The sequence below is a fragment of the Aspergillus bombycis genome (genome assembly GCF_001792695.1).
Source record: "Aspergillus bombycis strain NRRL26010 chromosome Unknown contig00034, whole genome shotgun sequence".
Classification (NCBI taxonomy): Eukaryota; Fungi; Ascomycota; class Eurotiomycetes; order Eurotiales; family Aspergillaceae; genus Aspergillus; species Aspergillus bombycis.
In genome coordinates, this window is record NW_019170036.1 from 5,712 (window position 1) to 31,319 (window position 25,608).

General features: G+C 48.0%; 10 protein-coding genes across 10 annotated transcripts; 6 read left to right on the forward strand and 4 right to left on the reverse strand.

Annotated features, from left to right (window-relative positions):
• ABOM_004840 (putative nitric oxide synthase) lies at positions 1-3,407 on the forward strand (the record flags this gene model as incomplete). The annotated part of the gene is made up of 7 exons (XM_022531969.1): positions 1-413; positions 469-573; positions 647-695; positions 752-1,065; positions 1,121-1,295; positions 1,356-1,688; positions 1,746-3,407. The coding sequence occupies 7 exons, from the start codon at positions 1-3 to the stop codon at positions 3,405-3,407; spliced, it is 3,051 nt and encodes a 1,016-aa protein (XP_022389894.1).
• Positions 3,408-3,641: 234 nt separating this feature from the next.
• Positions 3,642-5,081, reverse strand: ABOM_004841 (putative guanine deaminase; the record flags this gene model as incomplete). The annotated part of the gene is made up of 1 exon (XM_022531970.1): positions 3,642-5,081. One exon carries the CDS (start codon positions 5,079-5,081, stop codon positions 3,642-3,644), a length of 1,440 nt encoding a protein of 479 aa, XP_022389893.1.
• Positions 5,082-5,925: 844 nt separating this feature from the next.
• Positions 5,926-6,843, reverse strand: ABOM_004842 (aromatic alcohol reductase; the record flags this gene model as incomplete). Its single annotated transcript, XM_022531971.1, has 1 exon — positions 5,926-6,843. One exon carries the CDS (start codon positions 6,841-6,843, stop codon positions 5,926-5,928), a length of 918 nt encoding a protein of 305 aa, XP_022389892.1.
• Positions 6,844-7,727: 884 nt separating this feature from the next.
• Positions 7,728-8,606, forward strand: ABOM_004843 (MBL fold metallo-hydrolase; the record flags this gene model as incomplete). Its single annotated transcript, XM_022531972.1, has 1 exon — positions 7,728-8,606. The coding sequence occupies one exon, from the start codon at positions 7,728-7,730 to the stop codon at positions 8,604-8,606; it is 879 nt and encodes a 292-aa protein (XP_022389891.1).
• Positions 8,607-9,244: 638 nt separating this feature from the next.
• ABOM_004844 (enoyl-CoA hydratase/isomerase family protein) lies at positions 9,245-9,948 on the forward strand (the record flags this gene model as incomplete). The annotated part of the gene is made up of 2 exons (XM_022531973.1): positions 9,245-9,435; positions 9,537-9,948. 2 exons carry the CDS (start codon positions 9,245-9,247, stop codon positions 9,946-9,948), a joined length of 603 nt encoding a protein of 200 aa, XP_022389890.1.
• A 1,160-nt stretch (positions 9,949-11,108) lies between these two features.
• Positions 11,109-12,071, forward strand: ABOM_004845 (thioesterase family protein; the record flags this gene model as incomplete). Its single annotated transcript, XM_022531974.1, has 1 exon — positions 11,109-12,071. The coding sequence occupies one exon, from the start codon at positions 11,109-11,111 to the stop codon at positions 12,069-12,071; it is 963 nt and encodes a 320-aa protein (XP_022389889.1).
• A 550-nt stretch (positions 12,072-12,621) lies between these two features.
• Positions 12,622-13,479, forward strand: ABOM_004846 (MBL fold metallo-hydrolase; the record flags this gene model as incomplete). The annotated part of the gene is made up of 1 exon (XM_022531975.1): positions 12,622-13,479. One exon carries the CDS (start codon positions 12,622-12,624, stop codon positions 13,477-13,479), a length of 858 nt encoding a protein of 285 aa, XP_022389947.1.
• Positions 13,480-17,445: 3,966 nt separating this feature from the next.
• On the reverse strand, positions 17,446-17,805 carry ABOM_004847 (uncharacterized protein; the record flags this gene model as incomplete). Its single annotated transcript, XM_022531976.1, has 1 exon — positions 17,446-17,805. The coding sequence occupies one exon, from the start codon at positions 17,803-17,805 to the stop codon at positions 17,446-17,448; it is 360 nt and encodes a 119-aa protein (XP_022389888.1).
• A 1,407-nt stretch (positions 17,806-19,212) lies between these two features.
• Positions 19,213-19,824, reverse strand: ABOM_004848 (uncharacterized protein; the record flags this gene model as incomplete). Its single annotated transcript, XM_022531977.1, has 2 exons — positions 19,213-19,497; positions 19,561-19,824. 2 exons carry the CDS (start codon positions 19,822-19,824, stop codon positions 19,213-19,215), a joined length of 549 nt encoding a protein of 182 aa, XP_022389896.1.
• A 1,775-nt stretch (positions 19,825-21,599) lies between these two features.
• Positions 21,600-24,858, forward strand: ABOM_004849 (PQ-loop repeat-containing protein; the record flags this gene model as incomplete). The annotated part of the gene is made up of 4 exons (XM_022531978.1): positions 21,600-21,990; positions 22,044-22,318; positions 22,391-22,552; positions 24,220-24,858. 4 exons carry the CDS (start codon positions 21,600-21,602, stop codon positions 24,856-24,858), a joined length of 1,467 nt encoding a protein of 488 aa, XP_022389895.1.
• Between the last annotated feature and the right edge of the window lie 750 nt (positions 24,859-25,608).

Genomic DNA, 25,608 nt, shown 5'->3' on the forward strand with positions numbered 1-25,608 from the left:
ATGCAGTCAACTCAAGTATGCGAGTTCCAGACAATCATCCAGAAAAACCCGGTACTTGCCTCAACGGGCTGCACTCCGCAGTTCTGCCAGGCCGGAAGGTTGATTCACTCAGATGAGCCAAGGGTGGGAGAGACTCGTCCTCTTGAAGTGGTGAAGCAGGAAGCCTTGGGTTTCTTGTGGCAACTATGGCAAGAGGGAGTTTACACAGAATCGCAGTACATGGTGAGACACGTCGAGATTCTCCAGTCCCTTGAAGAATCAGAGGTCATTGAGCCAATGCTGGTGGATGGTGTAAAGACTCTTGGAAAAACAGCGACGTGGACTCAGACTGCAGAGGAGCTCTTACATGGAATCCGACTTGCATGGAAAAACTCGCGGAAATGTATCATGAGGTCACATTATAAGGAGCTAGAGTACGTCATTGTTCAAGCATTTCTCTGGTCTGCCCTCTAACCGGTGTTCAACTAGCCTATGCGATCTTCGGCATGTTACGACAAGTGTTGGGATGGTCAAGGCCGTCATTGAGGAGGCAACTAAAGCATTTAACAAGGGACAGATTAGGCCAACAGGCGTGTTAGCATTCTTCCTATTCAATATACGCTTACTGACATACTTTAGTCTTCGCCTTTCCTCCACGCTCAACTAGCGGCACAGGCCCAATGTTCCTGAGCAAACAATTGCTCAACTTCGCTGGTGTACGCATCTATATAGATAACTTTCATAAACGTTGATCAGCTGATGCATAATACAGTACCTACAAGATGATGGTTCCATTCTGGGTGACCCTAGTAATGTGGAGCTAACACAAGACATCATCGAGCTTGGGTGGGCACCACCAGAGCCAAGAAGCCATTGGGACATTCTACCCATAGTTGCTATGGCAGATAATGACGCGCCTGCATGGGCGGATGTTCCAGATGAACTCCGTGATTTAGTAGACATCTGTCATCCTAGATTCGAGAATTTCCAGAAGCTTGGTCTAAAGTGGTATCAATTTCCTGCCCTCAGCAGGCTGGGATTTGATATTGGCGGAGTACAGTATACTGCGACACCGTTCATTGGTTGGTACGTTGCACACTTATGGGCGTGATCTGTATAGATCCTCTAACCTGCGGTCCAGGTATATGGATGCGGAGATTGGTGTCCGTAATCTTGCCGATTCATTTCGCTACAATGCTTTACCTGGCGTTGCCAAAGCCCTTGGCTTTGATATCGAGAATTATAAGAAGAATCCCGAATATGCCGAGATCGAGGCAATGGAAGACCTACCGGACTATGAACAGTTGGTTTGGATGGTACGGACCAACCTACTTCCTAGCCATTTCACATATAGATGCCATGCTAATTAACCACAGTCACGGGCACAGGCAGAGCTAAACTATGCCGTGCGATGGTCCTTTCTGCAGAAAGGGGTTTCCTGCATTGGGACTTTGGCTGCCTCCTCAGATTGGACACGATTTGACGACGAGCATGCTTCGAAGCACGGGTACAGGCTTAATTCTGACCCATATTGGATAGCACCTCCTCAAGGCTCCATAGTCCCAGTGTGGCACCGTGGTGGCGCTCCAAACTACCAGCCAAAACCGCTGATAGCGAGGCATCGATTCGATCCTGTAAAATCCTGGCGCCGCCGACGCGATGTTGTCAAGGCTCCTGTAACCCGACTTGTGAAAGTTGAGGGAGATTGGGTGCGTGGATTTCCACTCTTTTGCTGAAGGTCCACTTTGCTTACGAATCATATGTAGGTGGCTGAACCTGTCACGCCAGTACAACGCGCACTGTCTATCGCAAACGGCACCAACGGCCTTCGAAATGGGGTACCAGCCATCCCGAAGAGAATGGTGCATATTTATTACAGTAGCACAGGAACCAGTGCGCTAAAGCTAGCTGAAAAGCTTCAAAAACGGGTGAAGGAGCTTCCCGGTGGCTTCCAAGTGCACTTTGACATTCTCAATCTGTTGGACCTTCGCAAAATTCAACCCTCCGACCCCCTTCTAATGGTGGTCTCAACCACCGGTGACGGACGGTTCCCTGCGAATGGCGCTGAGTTTGAAGCTGCAATGAACGACAGGGCCCAAGAGTATAATGGCGCACTCGCAATCAAGTACTCTATTTTGGGAGTTGGAGACAGCGCCTACCCTACATTTAATGCAGCCTCTGTCAAACTCCACGAGTTCATGAAAGTGGTTGGCGGCATTCCGATCGCGAATGGGCTTACAAAAGGCAATACAGCGGTAGAAGCACTGCCCATGAAAGCTTTTAACCGGTGGTGGGCCTTGGTCAAGGATTCATTAACTGGGGAAGGCGGCAATCAAATTACAAATGAATCGACTGAGGATGAGTGTTTGGAACACTACAGGATGCTAGAAACATTCAAACCGGGTAGGCTGCTGAGTAAAGCCCCTGCTGAGTCAGGAGATGGAGGAATAGTCATGATAACCATGGATCTGGGCGATATGGACTACATCGAGATGAGCCACCTGAGACTTTTGCCCTACAATACGCCGAACCAAGTTGGCAGGGTGCTGACGGCTTTGGGAGTCAGCAACGCCAATCACCCCGTACCATTTGCCGATCCCACGATGCCGGTTTTGAGCTACGCAGACCTTTTCCGGAATTATGTGGACCTCGAAGGACAGTTTAAAGATCTTGCGTGGCTGTCTGAAGCCTTTCCCTCAGGTGACAGATGGGATACGGATGGGACAGTCCTTGAGGTCTTGGAGCGTCTTCCAGCCCTACAGCAGGTCCCAGATACACTCCGCATGAAGGTCTGCCTTGACATGCCGCTACTTCGTCCGCGCTCATTCTCCGTTGCCTCCTCTGCGAAGTATCTCGGGAAAGGCCTAGTAGAAATCATGATCAGGCTCCACAAGGGTGGGCGCTTCAGCGACAAATTCCTGTCTGCGATTACCCCGGGCGATTTGGTCGGGTACTCTCCGGTTCGTATCATCCCAGGAGAGGATCTCATTTCCTCCGAGAGACACCTTATCGCAATTTGCACCGGAACCGGGTTTGCTCCAATTCGAAGTTTACTACAACAGAAGATACACGTTCGTAAAGAGGCAGAATCACGTGGCATGGAGTTCCTGTTTCAATCGCCCCCTATTAGCATTTTTGTTGGTTTCAAGGCTCACGACGAAGCCTTGTTCGAAGAAACACTTTCTACTGCCCAGCAGTATGGTCTGATTGATATGCTCTTTCGGGTACCTAGCAATAGGCAGAAGAGACGAGTGCAACACTATGTCCAGGACAATAAAGAAGGCATTCTAGCCAAGATCAGGGAGGGTTCAATCTATGTTTGTGGAGCAAAGGCAATGGTTAATGATACGGCGGCGAAGTTGAGTGATATGATCGGTGGAGATGTGAGGCAGAATCTCGGCCGTCGTTATGTGGAGGAGATTTTTTAAACCATCTAGTTAGACAATCAGAAGCCATTTCTTTCGGCTTACCGTGTGCCTTTCAACTTCATTTACACTTGCAATGCTGGTATGTTATAATCGTGACTGATGGGTGGGTTAAGATATATAATGGTGGTGGAAATTGACGAAAACAATAACCTCACATGTATTCCCCTCCACGAGACGCAAAACAAAATCAAAACCAAAGTATTACTCCAATCTGATAAATCAATATATTGACCTTCACTCTATCATGGCGCTCTCGAATACAGAGCGGAACTCCGATTCCGGCTTTTCCATATCGACTTTGGCTGCTTGGTTCCGCAGCCGTTGCGATCTGCTTATTATCTCACCGCGCAATGACTGCCAATCGACACCAACAAGATGGCCGTCTTGTTTAACGATTCTTCCATTGACAATGACGGTGTCGATATTCTTCGATGATGCATGGAAGACCACAGTCCCGATAGGGTCCATAACAGGCACCGTGTCAATATCGTCACAACGGAAGATCACCAGGTCAGCCTTTTTACCGGGAACGATAGAACCGATTAAAGACTCCATCTGCATAACCTCTGCACCTCCCAGGGTCGCCATGCGTAATACATCCGCTGTTTTTCTGTCGACCTCTCTGTGTACTGTATGCGCATATTCACGAGCCCTTTGTGTCTGAAGCGCCAGCCTCATCTGTGCCATGAAATCATTACCTTGATTCGAGGTAATGTCAAGTCCAAGGCACGTCCGACAACCTAAATCACTCGCCTTCCAGACCACAGGATATCCCATGCCCATCTGCAGCTCTGTGTCGGGCGTCCCAACAATGCCAGCCCCAGAACTTCGCACCGCAGCTAGCTCGCTATCGGTCATCCAACCTCCGTGACTAAACACGAGGTCTGGCCCCATCAAATTTGCATCCGCAAATTGCTCAATGACTTCAGCCTTTGGTCCTCCAGGCGATAGTACCGAAGTATGCACAGTGCTAAGCCTAGCACCCAGCTCCCTCGCGATCTCCAACCCCCCGATATTCTGCTCTCGAGACTGCATCGGCGCCTCATCCAAAGCAATCCCAAAAGTGAGCAGCGAGCTATTCGGATCATTATTTGGGAAATGTTCCTGGCGTACACGGAGAGCATCTTGGAGTCGAGCGGCTTTGTCAAATGCGTCCGTTGCCATACTGGCGAGATCGCCAGGTACTGTAGGGTTCTGGTAGAACCCATAGCAAAATGTACCTCGGATGGCAGCATCTTTGAGGCCTCTCACAGCTGCGTCAGCATGTTCGGGGGAGTTCATTATGTGGGAGTGGTCAAGGACAGTTGTGACGCCGTTGTTTAGCAGGCTCAATGCAGCGGCATAATTAGCGCAGTAAACATCATCTGGTTCGTACAAACTCCCGTAAACAGCCCGTAAGTGACAGCAATAACCGAAAAGTGACCAGTCCACGGTGATCCCCCGCAGGAGATGCTGCCACATGTGATGGTGGCCGTCGACGAACCCTGGAGTAATGATGCAGTTTTCCGCGTCGATAGTGATGGCGTTCTCTTCTGTTGGTAGAGAAATGTCACGGCCGACAGCCTTAATCCACTCGTCTTCAAGGAGGACATCGCAGTTGTCTAGGACTTCTCTGCCGGATGCCTCCATAGAGATCACCGTTGCTCCTTTGATGAGGATATATGAGTCCGGCATATTGGATTATGATGGGCGAGAGGCAGAGCAGAGATCAAGAGGGACCGTTGGAATGGAAACACTCGCTAGGGATATTTCTTCGGAAGGTAGATCAAGGCAGCGGCGCCAGTAAATTTTAGGTGGTGCAAAAGATAGCACAACCTGTCTACGTAATTCCCCTCTTCTGGAACTTCGCCTTTTGCCAACCAGACGATATGATTCCAGGCTGTCAGCAAAGGAAGAGGAGTAAGGCGCATTTTCAGCACGAACATTGGTCCATTGGGAATACATGCAGACATTTAGGCCTCCCATCCGCCTGCAAGAGAAACCCTATCGGCTACGTCATCCTCGCGATTCCTGTACGGTCACGTGGCTTCAGCCTTGGGCACCGAAGACCGTTTGGCCATATGACGCGTAGGATTGATATTGATGATTTAAAGCCGTGGAATCCTCTGCACGTACCTATCAGGTATGGCCACACCGGTACTAGTGTCAATGGATATGGCCATCAAGATCCCTTGTTAGTGGGTAGGCCACTAGCACAATATTATTCGATGTTAATCAACGAAAGGGCTTTTGAATGCTGTTTTACGCCTTTCATGTTTTCTTGATTCGTGTACCAAAGGCATGGGTGAGTAAATGTAAGCTCTTCTTCCCCTACGGAAATGGTAGCACTATCTGGTATGACGAATAGCCCTCCACAAACATAAATGAGTGTAACTTAGTTGCGTCTACGATGCTGAGCGAAATAAGTATGAGTTTGAATTGATACCAATAGAACCAGTTATATGTCTAACGAACACGTCTCTTTGACTGAGACTCAGCCAGTGGTACTCGAGCAAGAAAGCAGACTGCTACTCATGTATCAACCCTTCTTCTCCGCCACGTAGCTCCTTAGAAATTCCTCCAGGTTTTCCTGCCCCAAGCCTAGCTTCTCATTCCATAATCCCTTGGTCACTGAGTATTGTGCCAACCTCCCCTTTCCATAGATGGCTCCGGCAAGCATAGATATCACTCCTAGCGGTTGCCCATCCTTCCACTTCGCTGCCCCTTCCTGCCATAACTTTTCAACATCTCCTTTGAACATGCTGAACTTCTCCCCCTTCACTTTTTCGAGGGCATGTAAAGTCTCATTTTGGGTGATGGTAAAGCTGTTCACATAGACATACTGGTTCTTTGTGAGCTCCGGCTTTTGCAAGCACTTTGCAATAGCCCTGCCCACCTGATCTAGAGTTGTGGCTTCGTAGCGGATATCACCACCATCATAGATCGTAACGGTGCACGTAGGCACGTTCCAGCCCCCGAAGCCCGGAATATTCAAGCCCCAGTCGAACATTGAACCGGAGCAAATTGCGGTCCAAGATATCTGGTCCTCCTTGGACTTGAGGTAGTCCAGTGTCTGGAGTTTATCCGCAAGGAAAGGGATTAACTCTGGCGCGGAGCGGTTTGAGGTGTCTACGCCGTATTCAGATGGCAGAAACACCTTAACTCCGGCTGCGATCGCTGCATCGACAAAGCTCTTCTGTATGGCCAGGGCATTTCCGGGGACAATGCTTGAAACTGTGCTAACAATTGCGTCGTGGCCTCTGAAAATTTCTTGCAGGGAGGCTTCCGAGTAATCGGTTTTGACGTGCTTCACGTCAGCTGGGAGGGTCGCCTTTGATGACTCTCGAGTGAGCCCAGTTACCTGAAAGCCCTCTGCCAGCAGTGCTTTTACAGTGGACTTGCCAACGTTGCCACTAGCCCCGATGACTAGCACGCTATTGATGGGTGATGAGGTCATGGTTGATTGGAGGTAATGCGCAGGTATGTTGCTTAGGGAAAACGAGAATGTTCTAATACATCTGTGATGAGAGGCTGCTGTTGGTCAGGTCGGCGTCCAAGTATGGACTTTATATAGTGTTAATCTCGGTCTTGATACCGATCCAGATGGTTCCTTATGGTATATGTCAGCAGCGAAATGTTTAGTAAAGAATGATTATTCACTATTGCGGGACAGAGTGAAGTGGCACTTCGAATGTAACTTGCATTGAGAGCCACGAAAGTCAAGTGTCTATTCCTGGCATTCTACTGGTGCCTATGACGGTACAGGTTGCAAGGGAACCACGCGAAGGGTGTAGCACACCACGGAAACTACCACTGCTTGATGTGGCCAGCTTTGTAATAGTAACCGTATCGGTGCCCAGCCCTAATCATCAGTAATCTGTTGCCGAGTCCTCGGTGAGTGGGCCGAAAACTCCATTACTGATCGGCCCCACAGGCGATCACCCTTTGTATACGGCCGGGATAACCACCTGTAGTAGTGAATCTATTTTCTAATCATCCATAATCATTCTATTTCAACCTCTTCACTGTGTCCACATTGGTCAATTTTGCCTGACGCTCAGCGATAGCTTTAGGACGTTACAGGTTAGTGTAAGGCAATACGACAAAGAAATACGTCAATAGCTAGCTGAGTTGTTCCAGGAAAAGGATCAGGATTCATCAGGCACATAGATGTCATCTGGGATATCAGTAATCATGATTCGTTACGGCGTATCTCTTCTCGCTTGTACATATATAAGTATGCCAAGAGTGAGTCCTCCTGAGGCAATGGTTGTATTCCTGTATCGAGAAACTTGCCAGCTACCTACCTGTCTCTCCCGCATTTGAATACATCGACTTACCATGCCTGCTACACTTCAAGTCGACGTGTACGTCGCACCAGCCATACCAATAGCCAACGGCCATCCCGACCCATCTAAAAGGTTGTTCTCTCCAATTTCTTGTACGCTTATTCAAGGCCCAACGTCAGCAGTCCTCATCGATACACCCGCAACGATCGACTTAGCCCAGGACCTCGCTAAGTGGGTCAAAGAAACTGCACCGGGAAAAACGCTTCGCTTCATCTACACGACCCATGCTCATGGAGACCACTTCCTGGGCAATCCTGTGCTCGTTCAACACTTTCCTGAGGCCCAATGTGTGGCGACGTCGACTGTTGTTAACGATATCGAGAAGCAATGGCCAGAGAGCCTAGCTATGTGGGGCAAGATGTTCCCCAACGGCCAGATTGCGGACGGCCAAGTCATTCCGAAACCCCTAAACGCCGATGGGGAGTTCGTAATTGATGGATATGCCTTTCGTGGTATCGACGTGACGCACTCAGACACCGAGGCTTCCTCGTTCTTGTATGTCCCGGCTCTCAAGCTGGTTGTTTGTGGAGATATTGTTTACGGTGACTGTTATCAGTTCTTCGGTGAAGCAAGTACTCAGGAGAAGAGAAAGCAATGGTTGGATGCATTGGATCAGATTGCCGCTTTAAAACCCGACATTGTTGTACCTGGCCATAAGAGGGAGTCACAGGCAAACGGACCATATCTCATTGAGGCCACGAAGGAATATATCTTGACGTTTGAAGAGGAGCTAAGCAAGGCTGAGAATGCAGAAGCCCTCGAGAAGGCTATAGTATCACGATATCCCCAGAGGATGAATCGCTTCTTGCTCGAGTGGAGCTGCAAGGGCTCTTTCGAAGAATATTCGAGGGCCAAGGGAATCGGTAGGTAAGGGTTGAAATACCTCTTGATCCTCGGAGTCGTCACATGTAAATATACATTCAGTTAGTTATTTCATTGGTTTGATGTGCTATGGCTGTGTCTAGTAGCTTGTAGTTATTCGCCATAGGTGCATGTCCCATGTACAACCAGGCTCACGCTTTTTAGGAATGCCCATGTAGATGGCCGTGGTAGCTAAAGGCACATCAGCCACAGGCCACCTCGCCATTGTAGCACATCAGCTATCCTACGTTGTATAGCTCATTCCGTTTGACGGTGTCTACAGTGTACGCCCGGGTAAACATCCATCTAACTTTCAAAGCCATGTTTCCGTAGGATTCACGCGAACATTACTTCACTGCATAAATCAATTTCAAAGTCTTCATGCTTCCATATGATTTTAACAGGGAGTAGGTCCATCGTTTGGAGGGTGTTCCATTTCCCAGTCTAGCCTCGGGCCGGGAATATCGTTAGCATTATGTCTGTGGGTATGAAGGGCACCGTCAGAGTCCGCCACAGTGTACCACTGTCTGACGCAAGGCCTTTGTCACAAGCAACGAGTGCAGTAAATAATTAAGCACATATTAGGGTCTTCCGAGGGGCCGTCCAAAGCACACATATATGCTGTTGCCTTCCTAGACTATATCAAACATGGCGGCGAACCAGGTTGTGTCTGTTGAATACATAACAAAGGTTGCCACAGTCACCCTTGACAAAGCACAGAAGCTCAATGCCCTAAGCCACGATGACTATTACCGCCTCGCCCTAGTGTTGAGAGAGATCGCCCAAAAGGATGAGCTCTTAGCCACACTCCTCATTGGAACGGGCCGCTTTTTCTCAACGTAAGTCGAGCTTGTCTCTATCTCCAGGAGCTAATCCATTTTATATACATGACAATAGGCTGACAGCATGATCGAGCAGAGGAGCTGATGTACGAGGCCAGTCTCCGGATGCCTAGCGGTGCCGATATCCCCCGACACTGCCTCCCAGCTCTTGTGGTCAACAACATCAATCTGGAATCTGGCAGATGCCTTCCACTCGCATCTAAGATCTTAGTGGCTGCGCTCAATGGGCCCGTCATCGGCCTCTCCGCAGCCCTGATCGCGCATCCCCACTTGATATTCGCTACACCTGAGACATACCTTCTTACCCCATTTTCGTCGCTGGGTATCGTTACAGAGGGCAGATCCAGCATTGCCTTTGCCAGTAGTATGGGGCTGAGCAAGGCCAAGGAGGCGCTGTTATTCAGCCGCTGGATCAGCATCGAGGAGTTGAAACAAACAGGCTTTGTCAATCAGGTGTTTGATACTCCAGGGGAGGGTGAAATAGCGGGTTCTGGAAGAGATCCACCATGATCTTGGTGACCATCTGAACATCTCGAGCGTGTTGGAGATAAAGAAGCTGCTCCGTGAGCCAGGCAATTGCGAGTGCAATGACCTAGTTCTAAGGGAATTCTTTGGGGGGTTGAGGCGATTTATAGAGGGTATTCCGCAGGTGGGAGTTTGAGAAATCTGCCTCTGGTGCGAAGAAGCACAATTTGTAGCCTCCGTTTGAGTTCAGTACTCATTTGGTTCGGCCTATTGTTCTTCCTATAGCCAAGAGGGTCGCGTCCGTCTCTTCTATTGCATTATTCCTGGCGTTGAACGTACGAAAGTTTTGCACACTCTAGCTATCTTAACTGAAATGTTGACTAGGTTAAGGTGGCTGAAATGCCGTAGGGTAGTACTTTGCTGTAATACTTGGGCTCTATTATACATTGGTTCTATGTCTTGCTACAGTTGCTCCCGGCGGTTTCGAACATTTCCTTGTAGATATGCTTTTTAATTAACTCCCTCAGTTATATACTTTGCCTCGAAGTAGCAATGAGTAGTCTCCCTACCCAAAGGAAATTGATCGCCAAGTAGAGAGACGCGTAATTCGCCCGCAAGACCTCTGCATCATAATCCATGCTGCAGGCTAGTGCACCTCATTCAAGGGGGGAGAGAACTATGTACATACGTACTGCAGTCTGCCCAGCGGTTAGGGCACGGATCCTCGGGATGATCAGTCATGATCAGTAAACCAATTCTTCCGCTTCCGATTGGACACATCCTGTAACCCGCCTTATAGTCTCTGGCCACGAGATTTTCTCTCAGTGAGTGGGCCCCTATGTAGTCATCGCTTAGAGTCACTTAACTAACTTGCTCATTAAAGGCTATGATCGTATATCTATGTTCTAACACGGTATACTTAGGCTAGCCTGGCCGTTTAATAACGGCACCAGGTATTCTGCGAATCCTACCGAGGCCTCGAACTTAATTATCTCTATAACCGAGGGATTGCGCCAGCATAGGCTCCCGCTTGGTGGTAGCTATATGGTACCTCGCCAGGGAGACATGGCCGAGCATGGTTGAGAATAAGGCGAATGGTAGGTCAACGAACTGCACTTTACACACTTGATATTAACCATGCCTTAATCCCTGCCAGGAAAACTAAGTACCGAAGCTTTGCGTGTGCTCTCTGATATTCGAACATAATGGCAACTACATTGGCGGAACATGTTTCCGTGGAAAAAGCCGGCGATAACTATGTCTCGACGTACCTGCCACAGCGAATGGGAAACTCAGCACCTATAGGGTATGGAGGGTACGCTATTTCCCTCGCAATTCACGCCGCATACAAAACCGCACCTGAGGGATTTCATGTGCACTCCGCATTCGGGCATTTCCTTCGAGCAACCAGTACAGAAGCGCACATCATTTGTACGCCAGTTCAACTCCGGAAAACAAAGAGTTTTGCCACATACCGCGTCGCAGTTGAGCAACGGATTGAGTCAACCGGTGAATCACGCCTATGTATGCAGCTTTTGGTAGATTTTCACAAAGACGAACCGGCCCTCCTCAGCTATTCAGCACCCTCAACTCAAGCATACACTCACTGGCAGCATTGCGTACCGTGGGACCAGATGTTGGTAAACGATCTGGCGACGGGAAAGATCACGACAGAGCAATCCAACATGTTCAACAAAATGTTTGGACTGTCCAGAAATCTTTACGAAGGTCGACCGTGTCCTGAAGGCATTACCTCCCAGAATCTGATGGGCTTGCTCAAGTCCGTCAAAAGTCATCAGGATGACCTACCTGTTACGGAGAAAACATCGGCGGATTGGCTTCGTGTGAAACATCCTCTCCGGACTGAGGGGGAACAGGTGGCGAGCTTGGGATTCATGATGGATGGACTATTGTCCTTTCTACCATTGGTGCATAACCACCTTTTCTTCGAGGACGTCGACGCCTGCTCTAGCCTTGACTTCGCACTGAGAATCTTCTCTCCATGTATCAAAATGGACCATTGGCACTTAAGGGAGACGATTAGCAGCCGGGCTGGACATGGTCGCACGTATAGTGAGAGCAGGCTATGGAATGAAGAGGGAAACTTGGTTGCTTGTATGAGTCAACAGTCAATTTTAAGAGTCCCCTCAACGAAAGCAAAGATATGAATTAGAGACTTGGGGCACTTTGAGTGTAACCGAGACAGATAGTTTTATAGAATTCTTGCCGGTTTATTGTTGCATAGAACACAATGCCTATCCAGCTGTCGGCGTATCATCGTTCGTCATAGGCAGCTCGCCACGCCCAGTCATATAGTTGTTCTTAACACACCCGCAGTCCTTTAAAAATAGCTTATTTCCAATATCCTTACCTCTTAAGAAGCTGCGAATCTCTTCACATTTTAGATACTAGGTAAATTAAATGTACTTAGAGGTGTTTCTGTCCCTAGCGAATTCATTAAGCGAACCGCCCCAAAGGGATAAACATGACCACCTCGCACCCTACTACATTATACACATTGCAATGCATCGTTACGTAGATTTCGAGATCAGTAATACAATATTGACCTTGAAGTACCGAGGGAGGTAATACCATGCCCGTCGGTGGGGTATATATTACAGGTTCAGGATCGCTTCAAATTCTCACAAATTCCTTTGCCACAGAATTCCCCTTTTCAATACCATCACGTATCTGTGACTATCAACTGCAAGAGCCGATATGCATAGCACTTTACAAGTGGACGTCTACGTGGCACCTGCAGTACCTGCTAGCACGGGGTCTCACGACCCATCTAAAACCTGGTGGTCACCAATATCCTGCACTCTTATCCATGGGCCAAGATCGGCAGTCCTGGTCGACACCCCTGTTACAGTATCTCAGGCAGAGGATCTGGGAAACTGGATCAGGAAGACGGCACCAGGAAAGAAGCTTAAATACATCTACACCACCCACGCACACGGCGACCATTTCTTGGGCAATCCAATCATTTTAAGGCACTTCCCCGGAGCAACTTGCATTACAACGAGGTCTGTAGCCGATGGGGTGAAACAGACATTGAATACAGCAGTGTCCAGATGGCAAGGGTGGTTTCCTGATGGCCAGATCCTAGCAGAGGGACAAGTTATACCACACATGTTACCCGAAACCGGTAAATTTGACCTTGACGGCCACAGCCTTTACGGGATCGATGTTGCCCATTCTGACACCCACGCGTCATCCTTCTTGCACGTACCGGATCTGCGCCTTGTGGTGGCGGGAGATATTGTCTACGGTGAATGTCACCAGTTCTTGGCAGAGGCTAGCACGGCAGAGAAGAGGAGGGACTGGCTCAATGCTCTTGAACAGATTTCTAGCTTGCAGCCGAGCATTGTGGTACCCGGGCATAAACGAGCTTCTCAGTTGGATGGCCCGTACTTGCTTGATTTGACCAAGGAATACATTTTAGCGTTCGAGGAAGAATTGGAACGCTTGACGGACGCGGGAACAGTGGAAGAGGCTATGAAAATTAGGTATCCGCAACGTTGGAATAACTTTCTTTTGGAGAGGAGCTGTGGAAGTTCTGTTTCTGCTTTGTGACTGATTCGATATTTGTGCAATGGCTATTCAATCGACGTCTAGTCTCTACCGCTGTCATAGCGATTTATAGCACTGGTGTCCTTATTACTAATTATTCCCCCCTACTCGATGACATCTTGCCTCGGGCATTTTTGTGTGTGTAGGAACCCACCTGATTAGATCCCAATTTAAACAGTGTGTGCAGCTACGGATCTGAAGGTGCGCGTCGATCCGATCCATGTAATACGGAGAAGCTGGCCTATATGTCCCTGTAGATGAGGCACGGGATGGAATACTAAAATTGACTTTTGTATCCTACTGCGAACAACAGTGAACGAAATATATATGTACTTCTCATTGTGGATCGAAGTCTTTCGATGAATACTGGCGATAGAGGCCAAACTTGACTCACCAACCCTGCTATACAATCAAACAGTGCTCCCCCGCACTGGATGTTTAAATTATGCGACATTATACTGTGCGCATAGGAAATATAGCATCAAGTGCTAGCCCTCTCATTGTACCGGGAGCGAAGGCAAGCTGGCTGTCGTCAATGGAGTATTTACTCTCTCTGCCAGGTTTCCCTAGAGATGGAATATTAAGCAGGAATTATTGCACAACAGAACCATTATTGACCTTCCGACAGCAGTTCATAACCTACGTGGGGTCGTAATCGGAATACGGGAAATACTTGATAAAAGGCCAATATGTGGATTCTACTCATTAAAAACCAGATTAAGTATTAGGATTACTGAGTTCTCCTAATCTATACCACATGATTGACATTTCGGCTCCATAGAGTATCCCGAAATAACTTTCCCATCGGTAATCATCAAGATTCGTATGCGCGGTAAAGCTTTGTCCGCGATAGTAGGTATACGTGGTGATCAAAGAAAATGGATTATTGATCAGTACCGAGGAATGAATATGCAGCAAAATGTGAAAACGGTCGGACAAAGCAGGGGTATTATCCAGTTCTATGGGAAGGGCCACGATATTTCTTGGGCCATGAGCACTATATATAAACAATGAATTTCCCTAGGGAAGCTAGGGAGTCTTCCCCACCATATTGTCTGCTTCAGAACAACTCTCTGACGAGGGTTCATGAAGTAGGTGCTGTGGTCTCAGCTTGGCTTTTGGGTCTTTATTCAACCTATCTTTGAATATTTTCCACGGCGGGGGTTACCTATGTCGGTATGAGCATAGCTATTTGCCTTGAAATCTCCGATGGCATGGGTGGAACAGCATCATGGAGATGTGTCAATGTGCCATGAACTGAGGCCAGTGAGGGGAGAAGTGTACCAGTGTCTACTGTGCAGCTTTCCCAAGCATGGATTCCTGGAATCTGTATTTGTAGTGTAAGTCCAAAAAGTCCAGCCTATATGCCCTGAACCAACCAAAGCCCCAGAAAATAGATTATTCATCGTAAGCGAGGTCCGATATCTTAGCCAGCAGCTAAAATTAACCAATAAGGTACGTATATGACCCACAAGTCTGCCGCAGCTGGATCCAATGGAATGCAGTAGAAGTGGCGCCGTTGGTGATAGCGGATAGAATCAGCCAAGGAATATGGCGATTAGAGCTTACCTACTCAAAGCCTTCCTTACTAATTAACGCCAGGGTCACTAACAGCTTATCCGCCCATGTCCTGTGAGCTTCCGCACCCGCCATCTTCCCTTTCGCGTCTTCGGTTTCATCGGATTATCTCTTTGTAACAGGTTGAACATGAGTCAATCAGAGGGATCAATGCCGCCTTCCTCAGGCATGGACAGTGACAATTCGCCACAAGGCTCCGGCCCTATCGACGATCTCGCCACATTGCTTTCAGCGTCTTCATATCGTATCCCTGAACAATTAACTTCATATACACCTGAGCACGACAGGCAACCAGCCTTGTACGGCGGCTATGGTGGATTCCTAGCGGGGGCTGTTCCAGGCTTCCAGTTGAGTGATGAATTGGCCATACCTGAGTTATCCAGGCCGACTGCTCAGAGAGCCGTGCAACGTGGGCGCCGAGAGTCGGTGACGACAGTGGTACTATCCCCCAGAAAGCGTGGTAGACCACGAAAGACGGAGATTCGTCCAACGGACGACGATCGGGAACAGGTTCGTATGTGGTTTAGGTTGAACTAACAACTCCTTTTGCATCCGTTCACTGATTGTGGTCTAACCACAGCGGCGCCGATTGCAAATCAGACAAGCGCAACGAGCCTATCGGTCACGAAAGGAAGAGGCGCTGTCAAATTCTGAAGCTCGGATCGCCCAGCTGGAGGGAGTTTTACAGAAGATGAGCTCATCGATTCTTTCATTTAGCGAACATGTAGCGCACACAGGGGCGCTCATATCCAACCGCGATCTTCAATCCCATTTGAAGGCCACTGTAGAGGTATGCAGATCTTGTACCGCGGTGCTCGATCAGACTGGTGATGAAGGGGCACCGTCTGGTATCTCCCCGCCAAGCGGAGATCAGTCGTTATTTGCGCTATCGAAAACAACCCATGGAGAGCAATCTTCACCGGCAACACTGAAGCCAGGAGCATATTCATCAGTGAGCATCTCTCTAGACCCGGGAGGAAGTCTCAGAGGATTCCCAATGCCCCTGAGCCCAGGTTCTCCGCTTCTATTTGACACGGCAACTGTCACAATCGTAGATATAACACAGTTCATCCAGCAGCTCCGGTTAGCTTGTGCATATCATGCGTACTATTCGCTGCGCGATACCTCCGTGAAGCTTCGCGATCTCCAAAGGAAGTTCCACTTCCTTCTTAGCATTTTAAATCGGGAGCGCCTCACTTCTTACTTTGAGGCCGCCGTGAGAGCTCCTGTCCATCCAGCGCAGCTGACGGAGTGGCAAGACATCCCATTCTTCAGCGTAGGCGGTGCCGGAACTCATTATCCACGAGCTTTGTCGCCGACTTCAATCGTCGGCCACCCTTCTCCAAGATTTGAAGGTCAGAGTCCAGTGCGACAGGACCCGTTGGCCGTATTCTCGTCCGATATCCAGCAAGAGATGACGGGCGTTTGGTTCAACATCCATGACCTTCAAGGATTTCTCCAGGAAAAGGAAGTGCATTTACTCACAGCCCCACCACCAGGTCCTCGACAGAGTCTGTCGAAACAGGCAGCCATTAAGGCATCGAGTCTAATCAGGAGTAAGACCATCCCCTTCGCTCATTTGCACCGAACTGACCTTCTTGTAGTACTGGTTAGCACTTGTATTTGTCTCGGTCGTTCACCTGGATGGCGAAGACTTGATGTTGAGAAGGCGCTTGGCATGGCAGCGTGGACGTAAAGAAGGACTGCCCTTTACGGATTTACACGGATTCACAAATAAGCTACCACAGAGACCACGAAATTGATAATGATTTCTTTCTTCTATATACTCTGAGACTCGGGACGTTGTTTCTACCGACCATAAGGAATTCCATCCGCACATACAGTGCTATACCTACTACCATAATTACCATCTTAAAAATTCTTAACAATATCAGCTGTGACGTCGCCCGCTACATACTGTAAACCGAAGGTTCGCATATAAATCCAACAGTAGGGCTATTAGTTGAGTCAGGTTTACACCAACTCTTCAAACGACCCCGTCGAACCCTAACGATGAATGTAAATTTCAAAAGAGCGACTTTTCAGTGGATGGGAGAGATGGACTGAGATATCTATGTGTTCTTAAATATATTGCCGTCCGAGGTTAGACTAACTGTCAACTTTGCGATTTGTTGAGTGGGTGCAGTGCCCAACTGCCTCAAGGGTTGTACTTAGTAGGCCTGTTCCACGGGTAATCTCGAATAGGAACATATATGGAAGGATGGCCAATTCTGTAATACTCAGACGTCACATTATGGCACATTTCAGTGCCGTCTCAGTCCGTTGTAAATTTATACATCATGCTTGTTGTCATCAATGCTCCTATACATCACTACCGCTTGATGGCGGCTTGCGCTCCCCCAACAAGTCCACAACGGATTGCTTCCCATCCTAATCACAGACGAAAATCATCTTGTCCCACACTCTCCACTCGTCCCCTGCCTTGGAAAGTAAGCACGTATTGGGCTTCAGTTGCTGCATCCCGGATTGGCCATCTCCACACCCATAACCGGCAAAGCACAAAAATACCGAACACCCAGGGTTCAGCCAATTCAAGACAGCTCCGCCTGATCCCGAGATTGTGAATACGTGGCGATTGGCACTCAGATCAAAGTCGAGTGCTTGGCCATTGGAGTCACATTGGTAACCGGGAAACACCACCGCCTCTCCAATGGTGAGGGCGCTAACTGTGCAGGAGTTGAAAGCAAGGCCTGCGAGGGTGGCAATCTTGGCGAGAGAGGGGAGCTTCATGTTGGCCTAATTGTGTTAATGAGCTGGATGAGTTCACGCCTCGAGTATCGCATTGGACATGAGAACTTACTGGGCGTACTGGAATTATCAAATGAAGTCAAGGTGGGGAAGGGCTAGAAATGTGATTGAAGTACAAAAATGTTGGGAGTAGAGCCTTCCTAGACATCTATATATATATATATAGTCAGAAGAAAGCTGCAGTGAGAGTCCAGAACACTATGCCATCTTGAATGACAACCTATGACAACTGAATTCTCTGGTCGGGTATCCAAACACCTTGTGGAATAGGCTACCTAACGAAACCTGTCTACCAAATAGGGAAGCCCTTCTATACTGAATATACTCTAGTGTGCTCTACTTTCGGTTAGGAAATACATGCCAAGTTATTTAGCGTCATGACACTACACTTCCCTAAGCTTGTATAAATCATTATCAATCTTTGGTAAGCCTTATGAAATGGAATTCTAAACGCTGACGGACTCTTGTGCAATTGCCTAATGCATAAAGGCGATTATTCCGCACCAACTTGTCGACAGTTCTTCCAAACAATTGCAATAGATGTGTGATATACAACAACCCTGGCTAAAATGGTCGACGCCGCTTGTTAGGCTCATTGCCGTTTGTAATCTTTCACAACAGCCCGTTCCATAAATCGACTAGTGGCTCTTGAGCACAAATGTAGTTTCGATTAACCGAGATAAACGACGAACCTGCGGAGGCGAAGTCTCTGTCATGCAGACTATATATTTACTGGTAACGAACTTGCATATGCGGGTCTTGTACTTGGCATATACTATTGAAGGCACTAGCTGCCCGCCTTCCAGCGCAAAATTAACAGTTATTAGATAACTTCAATAAACAGTACATTACATTCATCGTTCAATCGGCTTCCTAGCTTCTTTCGTCGCTTTCAGATATACCCTCCTGGATTCTATTTTTCTCATTGGCATTGCCCAGACGATTGTCATAAGGTCTCTGATAGCATGGATCGATACTGACTCTGGACCCTTGCGACTACCGAACTGAAGGGCCAGTAGGGGTATGGATATCACTCCTATTGTAGAGGAGACAAGGCGCCAACTAGCAGCTCGACACACGTAGTGGTTCCACCACATTCGTAAACATTTTCTAGAACCCTAAACCCAGATGTAGGTTGTTATTACTATATCGAAAATCCACTAAGTGACAAGATAGCATTATTTGTTTACGTTTAACATCGCAACAATAACACACAGACAATGGTTAATTGGCCCGATGGTCGCATGTAGTCTACACTAGAGCCATGGACTATTACTGAAGGCAGATGGCCTCAGACAATAAGATCGAACCCCATACTTAATTCATACCGAATGGCCGACCCTATCCGCTCCTTGAGCCCGGTCCATGCAGTACCCCCAATCATTAAGATCAAGCATAAGTTTCCTCCCTGACTACAGTTATTCCTTCTGCAGTAACATCCAGCCAGACCTGCCTGTCCACCGTCTGGGTGCTCCCATCTGCAAGGGTGAAATTGAGATGGCCCTCATTCTCGATCATCACATCCCGTTTCACTGCATGGGAACAACTTTTGCTTGTATCGGCCCAGAACCATCCGCCAGCATAGATATTGCCATATGTCCAACTTCCACCGTTGTAGCTCGTGGATGCATAATCATACCACATGCACTGGTTAATGATTTGCTCGGTAATGTCCTATTTAAGATTGTGAGCACAACTGAATTTAACATTCTCCACAGCAGAAGCAGAGTTACATACCCAGCATTGTTGCTCGGATTGCATCCCAGAGATCGTCCAGGATCCCCAGTAGGCATTGATGATGCCGCCACCCGCATCGCACCAACCGCCATCTGGTCCGGCGGTGATGGACTGCGACCACGCATTGGGGCACAGCCACGCCCGGATTGACCACATCATTTGGACTGCGGCATCGCTAAACCACTGTTGGTTTGGCGCCGTGCAGTCCGCGGCATTTGCCGTTAGCAGGAGGGTGGCAAGAGAGAGATATCTTGTTAACCTCATGACGGATGAATGTTTCACGGGGAGATAACGCGGTGATTTCTGGCAGATGTTACTCTGCTGGATCGTAATACGTTGGGAGGAAAGGGCATATGTCTCCATTTATATTCCGTCGAATGTATTCCATATAAATATGGTCTAGCCGCAACCAGCACGGCGGAGTATATTATGGAGTGCATGATTTATATGTCAGCATTGGCTAATATGCGCTGGGAACTTACTGCATAATTTACACATTAGTGCCTTCCAATTAGGAGACACCACAGGCGGAAATACGGTGTAGTATAAATCAGCTCCTAGGGTAAAGCTTCACGCGGACCATCTGGACGAGGCCTCGACCGAGATCCATCTAACTAATGTGAAGGGCTCTGTTCATGTGTGACCAAAAGTCTGATTGCAGTGCGGGGCATTGATTGTTGTCCATCTCTGGAGAGCCTATACCAATTCCCAAACGGGGCTTGGCTTCTTCCCCTAGTCGCCTTTAGCTCCCTCTAGTCTCAGCCTAAGATAAAAATTTCTTGTTCTTCATACCGGATCGGTTCTTGGCGCATTCTGCCAAATCTTTACCTAATGTCGCATAATCATTATCTTATGTTGATTATTGCGGTGTAATCACGACCCGTATTCCTCCACCTATCTCGACCTGTCCAGGAGTGATATTCAACTATGCCACCGATGTCACCTAGTCAACAAAGTATAGGCAGTCGTTCTATCGAGAATCCAAAACATTCACTAATATAGCAGACACGCTCGTAGACCAAAGGATATCCTATCAATAGGAAACCATAACCCTTTGACCTCTTCAACAGCGTCTTCTCAGTCACCTGGAAACGGCAATCGGTTGCCCCACAGACTTTTCTACATGGAAATGCTTCCTCAGCTGGGCTTATTGAGACATGTTATGTTCAACTCGCTATCCATAATCATGCCCTTGCTTACGTCAGGGTATAGCCGAGGCCATGTGCTGATGGCCTTCTAACCAAGACAGGCACAGGGTCCATGAGTACATAAAATGGCTACTCAAGTCTATTCTAGTCCGGCTTCTTGGCTTCTCTCGCGTGTTGTGTATATTGCTTGGAGTAGTGGCATGAAGAGCCCCAAGCAGTACCGACCATGCAGCCTGGCCGGCGGGCTGAGGTAGAGACAGGCGACTGACACCTATTGTTATTCGGCTACAGAACCCATGACAGATATTTGCAATGATTAAAGGGCCAACAGGTGGTTGCTTAATGACAAGACCCGTTACATATACAGGCCACTCACTCGACTTGTCTGAATGTCGGACGTCGCGTAATGAAAGGAAAAGGTCCGCCCGGTCAATAATGGTGCCAAATTATGTAAAGATAGAACCTACTCCAACGAGGGCTGCAGTCAATGAAAGCGACGTAGCAACGGCTGATGAAACATCGATTTGGGGAATCATGATGGCTAGCTAATACTACACCCAAGAGGAGAGTATACATTAAATACAATGGACCGGGCGGCCAATAAAGGAGAGGGAAAGTTGCGCCAGACCAAACGTAAGCCACAGGAATAGAGCTGCCTCCAAGCATACGTCCTCACTTAGTCATTATGTCGTGGACCTGTTATCGTAACCATGGAACCTGCCAAATAACTGTCCTCAGCTCAGCTTGCCTCACTTCAACTGCACGAATACTACTCAGTCATGTCTCACATCACTATTTCTCCTCGATCGCGATATTACTTCACGTAGTCACACCTGTCTATCCGTCTTACTCCCTATCTTAGACACTACCACCACCACCACAATTACCATCATGTCTCCATCAGAAGAGCCTCCTATCTCCTCCAAGTTTCTGCTCCGAAACAGAACTAACGAGTCTCCCTCACCCACATCTGCGCAAAAGCTGTTCAATTCCTTAAAAAAGGAGATAGTCGAAACAAACGGACCTTCCTACCTTGAACGGGAAGGTATTCCCCCTGATATTGGCTATATACTGGCTTTGAGCCTGTCTCAAGACGGCGAAGTCGAAAGCAAAAGTGTCATAATCTCGTACAATCCAACTACTGAGACATTGAACGTGAAGATGCCCTCACACACTCACGCCTCCATAATGCCATGGGCCGTAAATGAATTCACCATAGCCTCGATCTCCGGCTTTTGGTCAATTACAGAGCTTGACGAGGTGTCACTCACAGGAAGCCCCGGTAAGAAAATTGATATTCTCTATAACTGACCGATATTCATAAATAGTAAATAGGCATGCATAACTTCCCAGCACCGTGGCAAAACGTATACCTGGAGCCAGATTTGGTATTTGTGTACTCGGCGTCCGGTGCGCGCGACCTACCCACCGTTGTATTTGAAGTAGGCTACTGGCAATCCTGGCCAAGTCAAATACAAAATAAGAATCTGTGGCTGGAGGCGGCATCTAGCGTCAATGTTGTCGTCTTGATAAAGTGGAACCAGTGCAACAATAGTAGGGTAGCCGGATATCTGGAGCTTTTTCGCCGTGGCAGCCCCCCGACTCACATAGTGAGTATTAGTCAATACTAATCCCCTGGCTTGACTGTTGAGAAATCGGCTAATGGGTGCTGGATATTCTAGCAAATCTTTCCAACCCCTGCGCCTGGAACCGCCCCCCAGACGCTCCCATTCTATCGCCAAGACTTCTACCCTCCTGGTGCAGTGCTGCCCGCCGGCCGAAATGCCACTGACGTTTGGCACTGGAACATGGATAATTTCCGCATGAGGGCAACTAGCTCAATGGTAACTGAGGGCTTGCTGCCAGCGTAGTAGCAGTCGTTTTGTGTCTCCCCTCCTCTATTTGCTCCCTCAAGCCAAAGCCACCAATCTGCATTCACTCATTTTCTTCTATTCTCCAATACTTTTCCTGGCAGAATGGTTTACACGACCGTGTCTACGTACTTCAGCTCGCTCGCCGTGCTTAATCTACTTAGTCTACTTAATCTGCTGAAGTTTCCTAAATTTCTCGCTTGATCTGCCTAATATGCCTGGTCTGCTTATGGTAGCATGTCCCGCAGCTCCTTCTTCTTCCTCTCCTCCTCCTAAACAAAAACGCAGGCTCGAACTGGCCCACATTCACGAGCCACCACGATCGGTTACCCCGGTTTATCAAACCCAAACCCAGCCTAAATTGTCAAACCTGACGCTTCAGACCACCATCCTGAGAATCTGTCTACCATTTCCCCGATGATAAAAGTTTCTAAAGAATGTACCAATGTCTTTCTCGCATTCCGAAAGGCGACGACCGTTCCACCAACTATCATTCATTCTCCCTTCACAACGCCATCTTCCATAACATATGCACTGGCTCCTCACAAGCTTGCATTCATCGTACCCTAATAAACTGATCTTTAGGCTGCTTCAAAACACATACGGTCATACGGGTATTAACAAGTCGTACACCTTTCTCTGCCAGGACGTTTCGATGCTACACGCAAGGAAGGATCTGCACAGGTACGTCTTTCAACGCCTGGGATGTGGCGAAAGGTTATCTATAACACATAAAAGCCTACAGTCAACTACATTCAATCGAGACTCTGCTTACCCCTTTCACAACACTAGCATGCGCCTTATTACTAGCCTCTCCTAGAGTAATAGTTCTAATGCCCTCCCGATCTCACTGACGAAAGTTACTCGCACCGGCCGGCTTATCTCTGGTCGCAAGGACTGAGATACGCCCACTTGGGCTGCTGCGATATGGGATGCTTTTGTCTCTGAGTGGGGCCTGCTAGCCACAATCAATTCTGATCGTGATGGTAGATTTCCAAGCCATTTTTTCTGCTTCCTTTGTAGACTATAGATGGGGGGAACGAAGACGTTAATAACCTAGGTTCCTCCGCCTACAACGGTTATGGTGAGAGAGCTTAGTAAGATATCTATATTTCTACCAGCGGTTAGGATTAGATTTAAGAAGTAATCTGCGTTTAACCTATAAGACCAAGACCAAAGCAAGTCTATGTAACGGCGAACTAGGGCTAATCTGCCGACAGTATGAATTGGAACCCTACTTAAACCACTTACCTAGATAGGTTTAGTTGGTCGCTTATAGGTTAGCTGCGGTTATTGCGGCCAAAGCTTTATTAAACCTCAGTATCAAACCCAAACATCCCCCACCCGCTGCAGTTAAGTCAACCTTTCCCCATAACATCCCCTCTACAATACTGGTGATAGTGGGGGGGTAATGCGAGGCGGTTAAGTAAATCTATTCATCTGCTTAGCAGGAGAGAAGGGGCATGAGCAGCCCACCTGCTTAGAGGGGCTCATCTAGACTTGAATAAAACTGCAAGTCGAAATATGGACAACCATGTCGCGGCAAACGTATTCGGTACATTGGGAGCTGTGCTATGGTCACTTCAGGTCAAATACAATCCCGCGTTATGGATTGAGCCGGTGACTAATCTGTAAACTAGCTGCTGCCCCAAATCTGGAAGAATTGGCGACGGCATGACAGTGAGTCCTTGTCCGCGGCTTTCTTCCTGTCCTGGGCCATGGCCGGAGTTCCCCTCGGCGTCTACAATATTGCAGATAATTTCAATATTGCTCTCCAAGTTCAGCCAAATATTCTCATCTTCCTAAGTCTCTTCACTTGGTCTCAATGCAAGTACTACGGAGACAACTGGAGCCTAAAGAAAGCAGTGCCTGTTGCTATAGCCATTGGTGCAGTTCTTGGCGGTACTGAGGCCGGTCTCGTCTTTGCACTCCGCGTGGCCTACAAACGAGGTGAAAGGTGGCCATCAACATTGATGGCAATCCTTTCCGCCGTCCTTCTTGCGGCGGGAGTACTACGGCATTACGTCGATATGTTTAGAACGCGGTCAGATGCAGGCTTGTCTCTGAAATTTGCCCTCCTCGATGCGAGCGGAGATGTGGCCTCGATTTTGTCCGTGATCTTTCAGCCTTCTCCGAGTATTCTGGGACTAGTTATCTACGGTACGGAGTTCGTGATATGGCTGGGGCTGATGATCATTTTGTTATATTTTCGGGCTGCACAGCGAAGGAAAGCAAGAGACATTCGAGCGGATGGGCCATCCGATGGTGTGAGTAGCTAATCATTGATCACCGTATCATATCTGTATGTATAGCTCGCCAGAACAATGAGGATATAGACATTCATCCATTTCCCCTCTCATGTCTCCATGCATACCGACCCTCGTTCCCTCCCGAAGCTTCGTCTCGCAAGAGTATCAATATCTCAGGGTAATCGCTCAATCAACATTACCGGCATAGAAGGGGAGTATAGCAACTGTGGTAATGCCTTGATGAAAGGTTAATTCACCAACGCCAGGCATTCCAGGACGACCGATGTGTCCTCCATGTCAGGACGGAATACGTAATATGAAGAGACTCGGTGCTACTAGATTCTTCGGCAAATAATTGTTCTATGCAAGCTGAACCTGACATACTCGATGTTACGGAACCCCTTACAGGGTCCATTTTTAGAGTTTCGTGTATTGATAACACAATGAACATTGATAGTGAGGTTTTCAGGGGTTTCAATCTAAACAGACTGTTATTTACGAAGGTCCTCCTACACTAGTCTTGCCCTTGCCTTCGATGTCTGTATTGTAAATAACGCCTGTGAGAAGCTTTCGGAACAAGGCTAGACCCGTCAGCTGCGCCATGTCCTCTTCTTCATTCCGGAATGCGCGAGGGAGAAGAAAGCAAGAATGCGGGGCCCTATCGTCACTCTGGAATTCTCTCCAAGTAAATCTCCAGGCTCGATCCTCAACTAAGATCTTGTCAAAGTGATCTAAACAGATCGACAGAGATATGTCTATCTTTGTCCAAATATTGTAAGA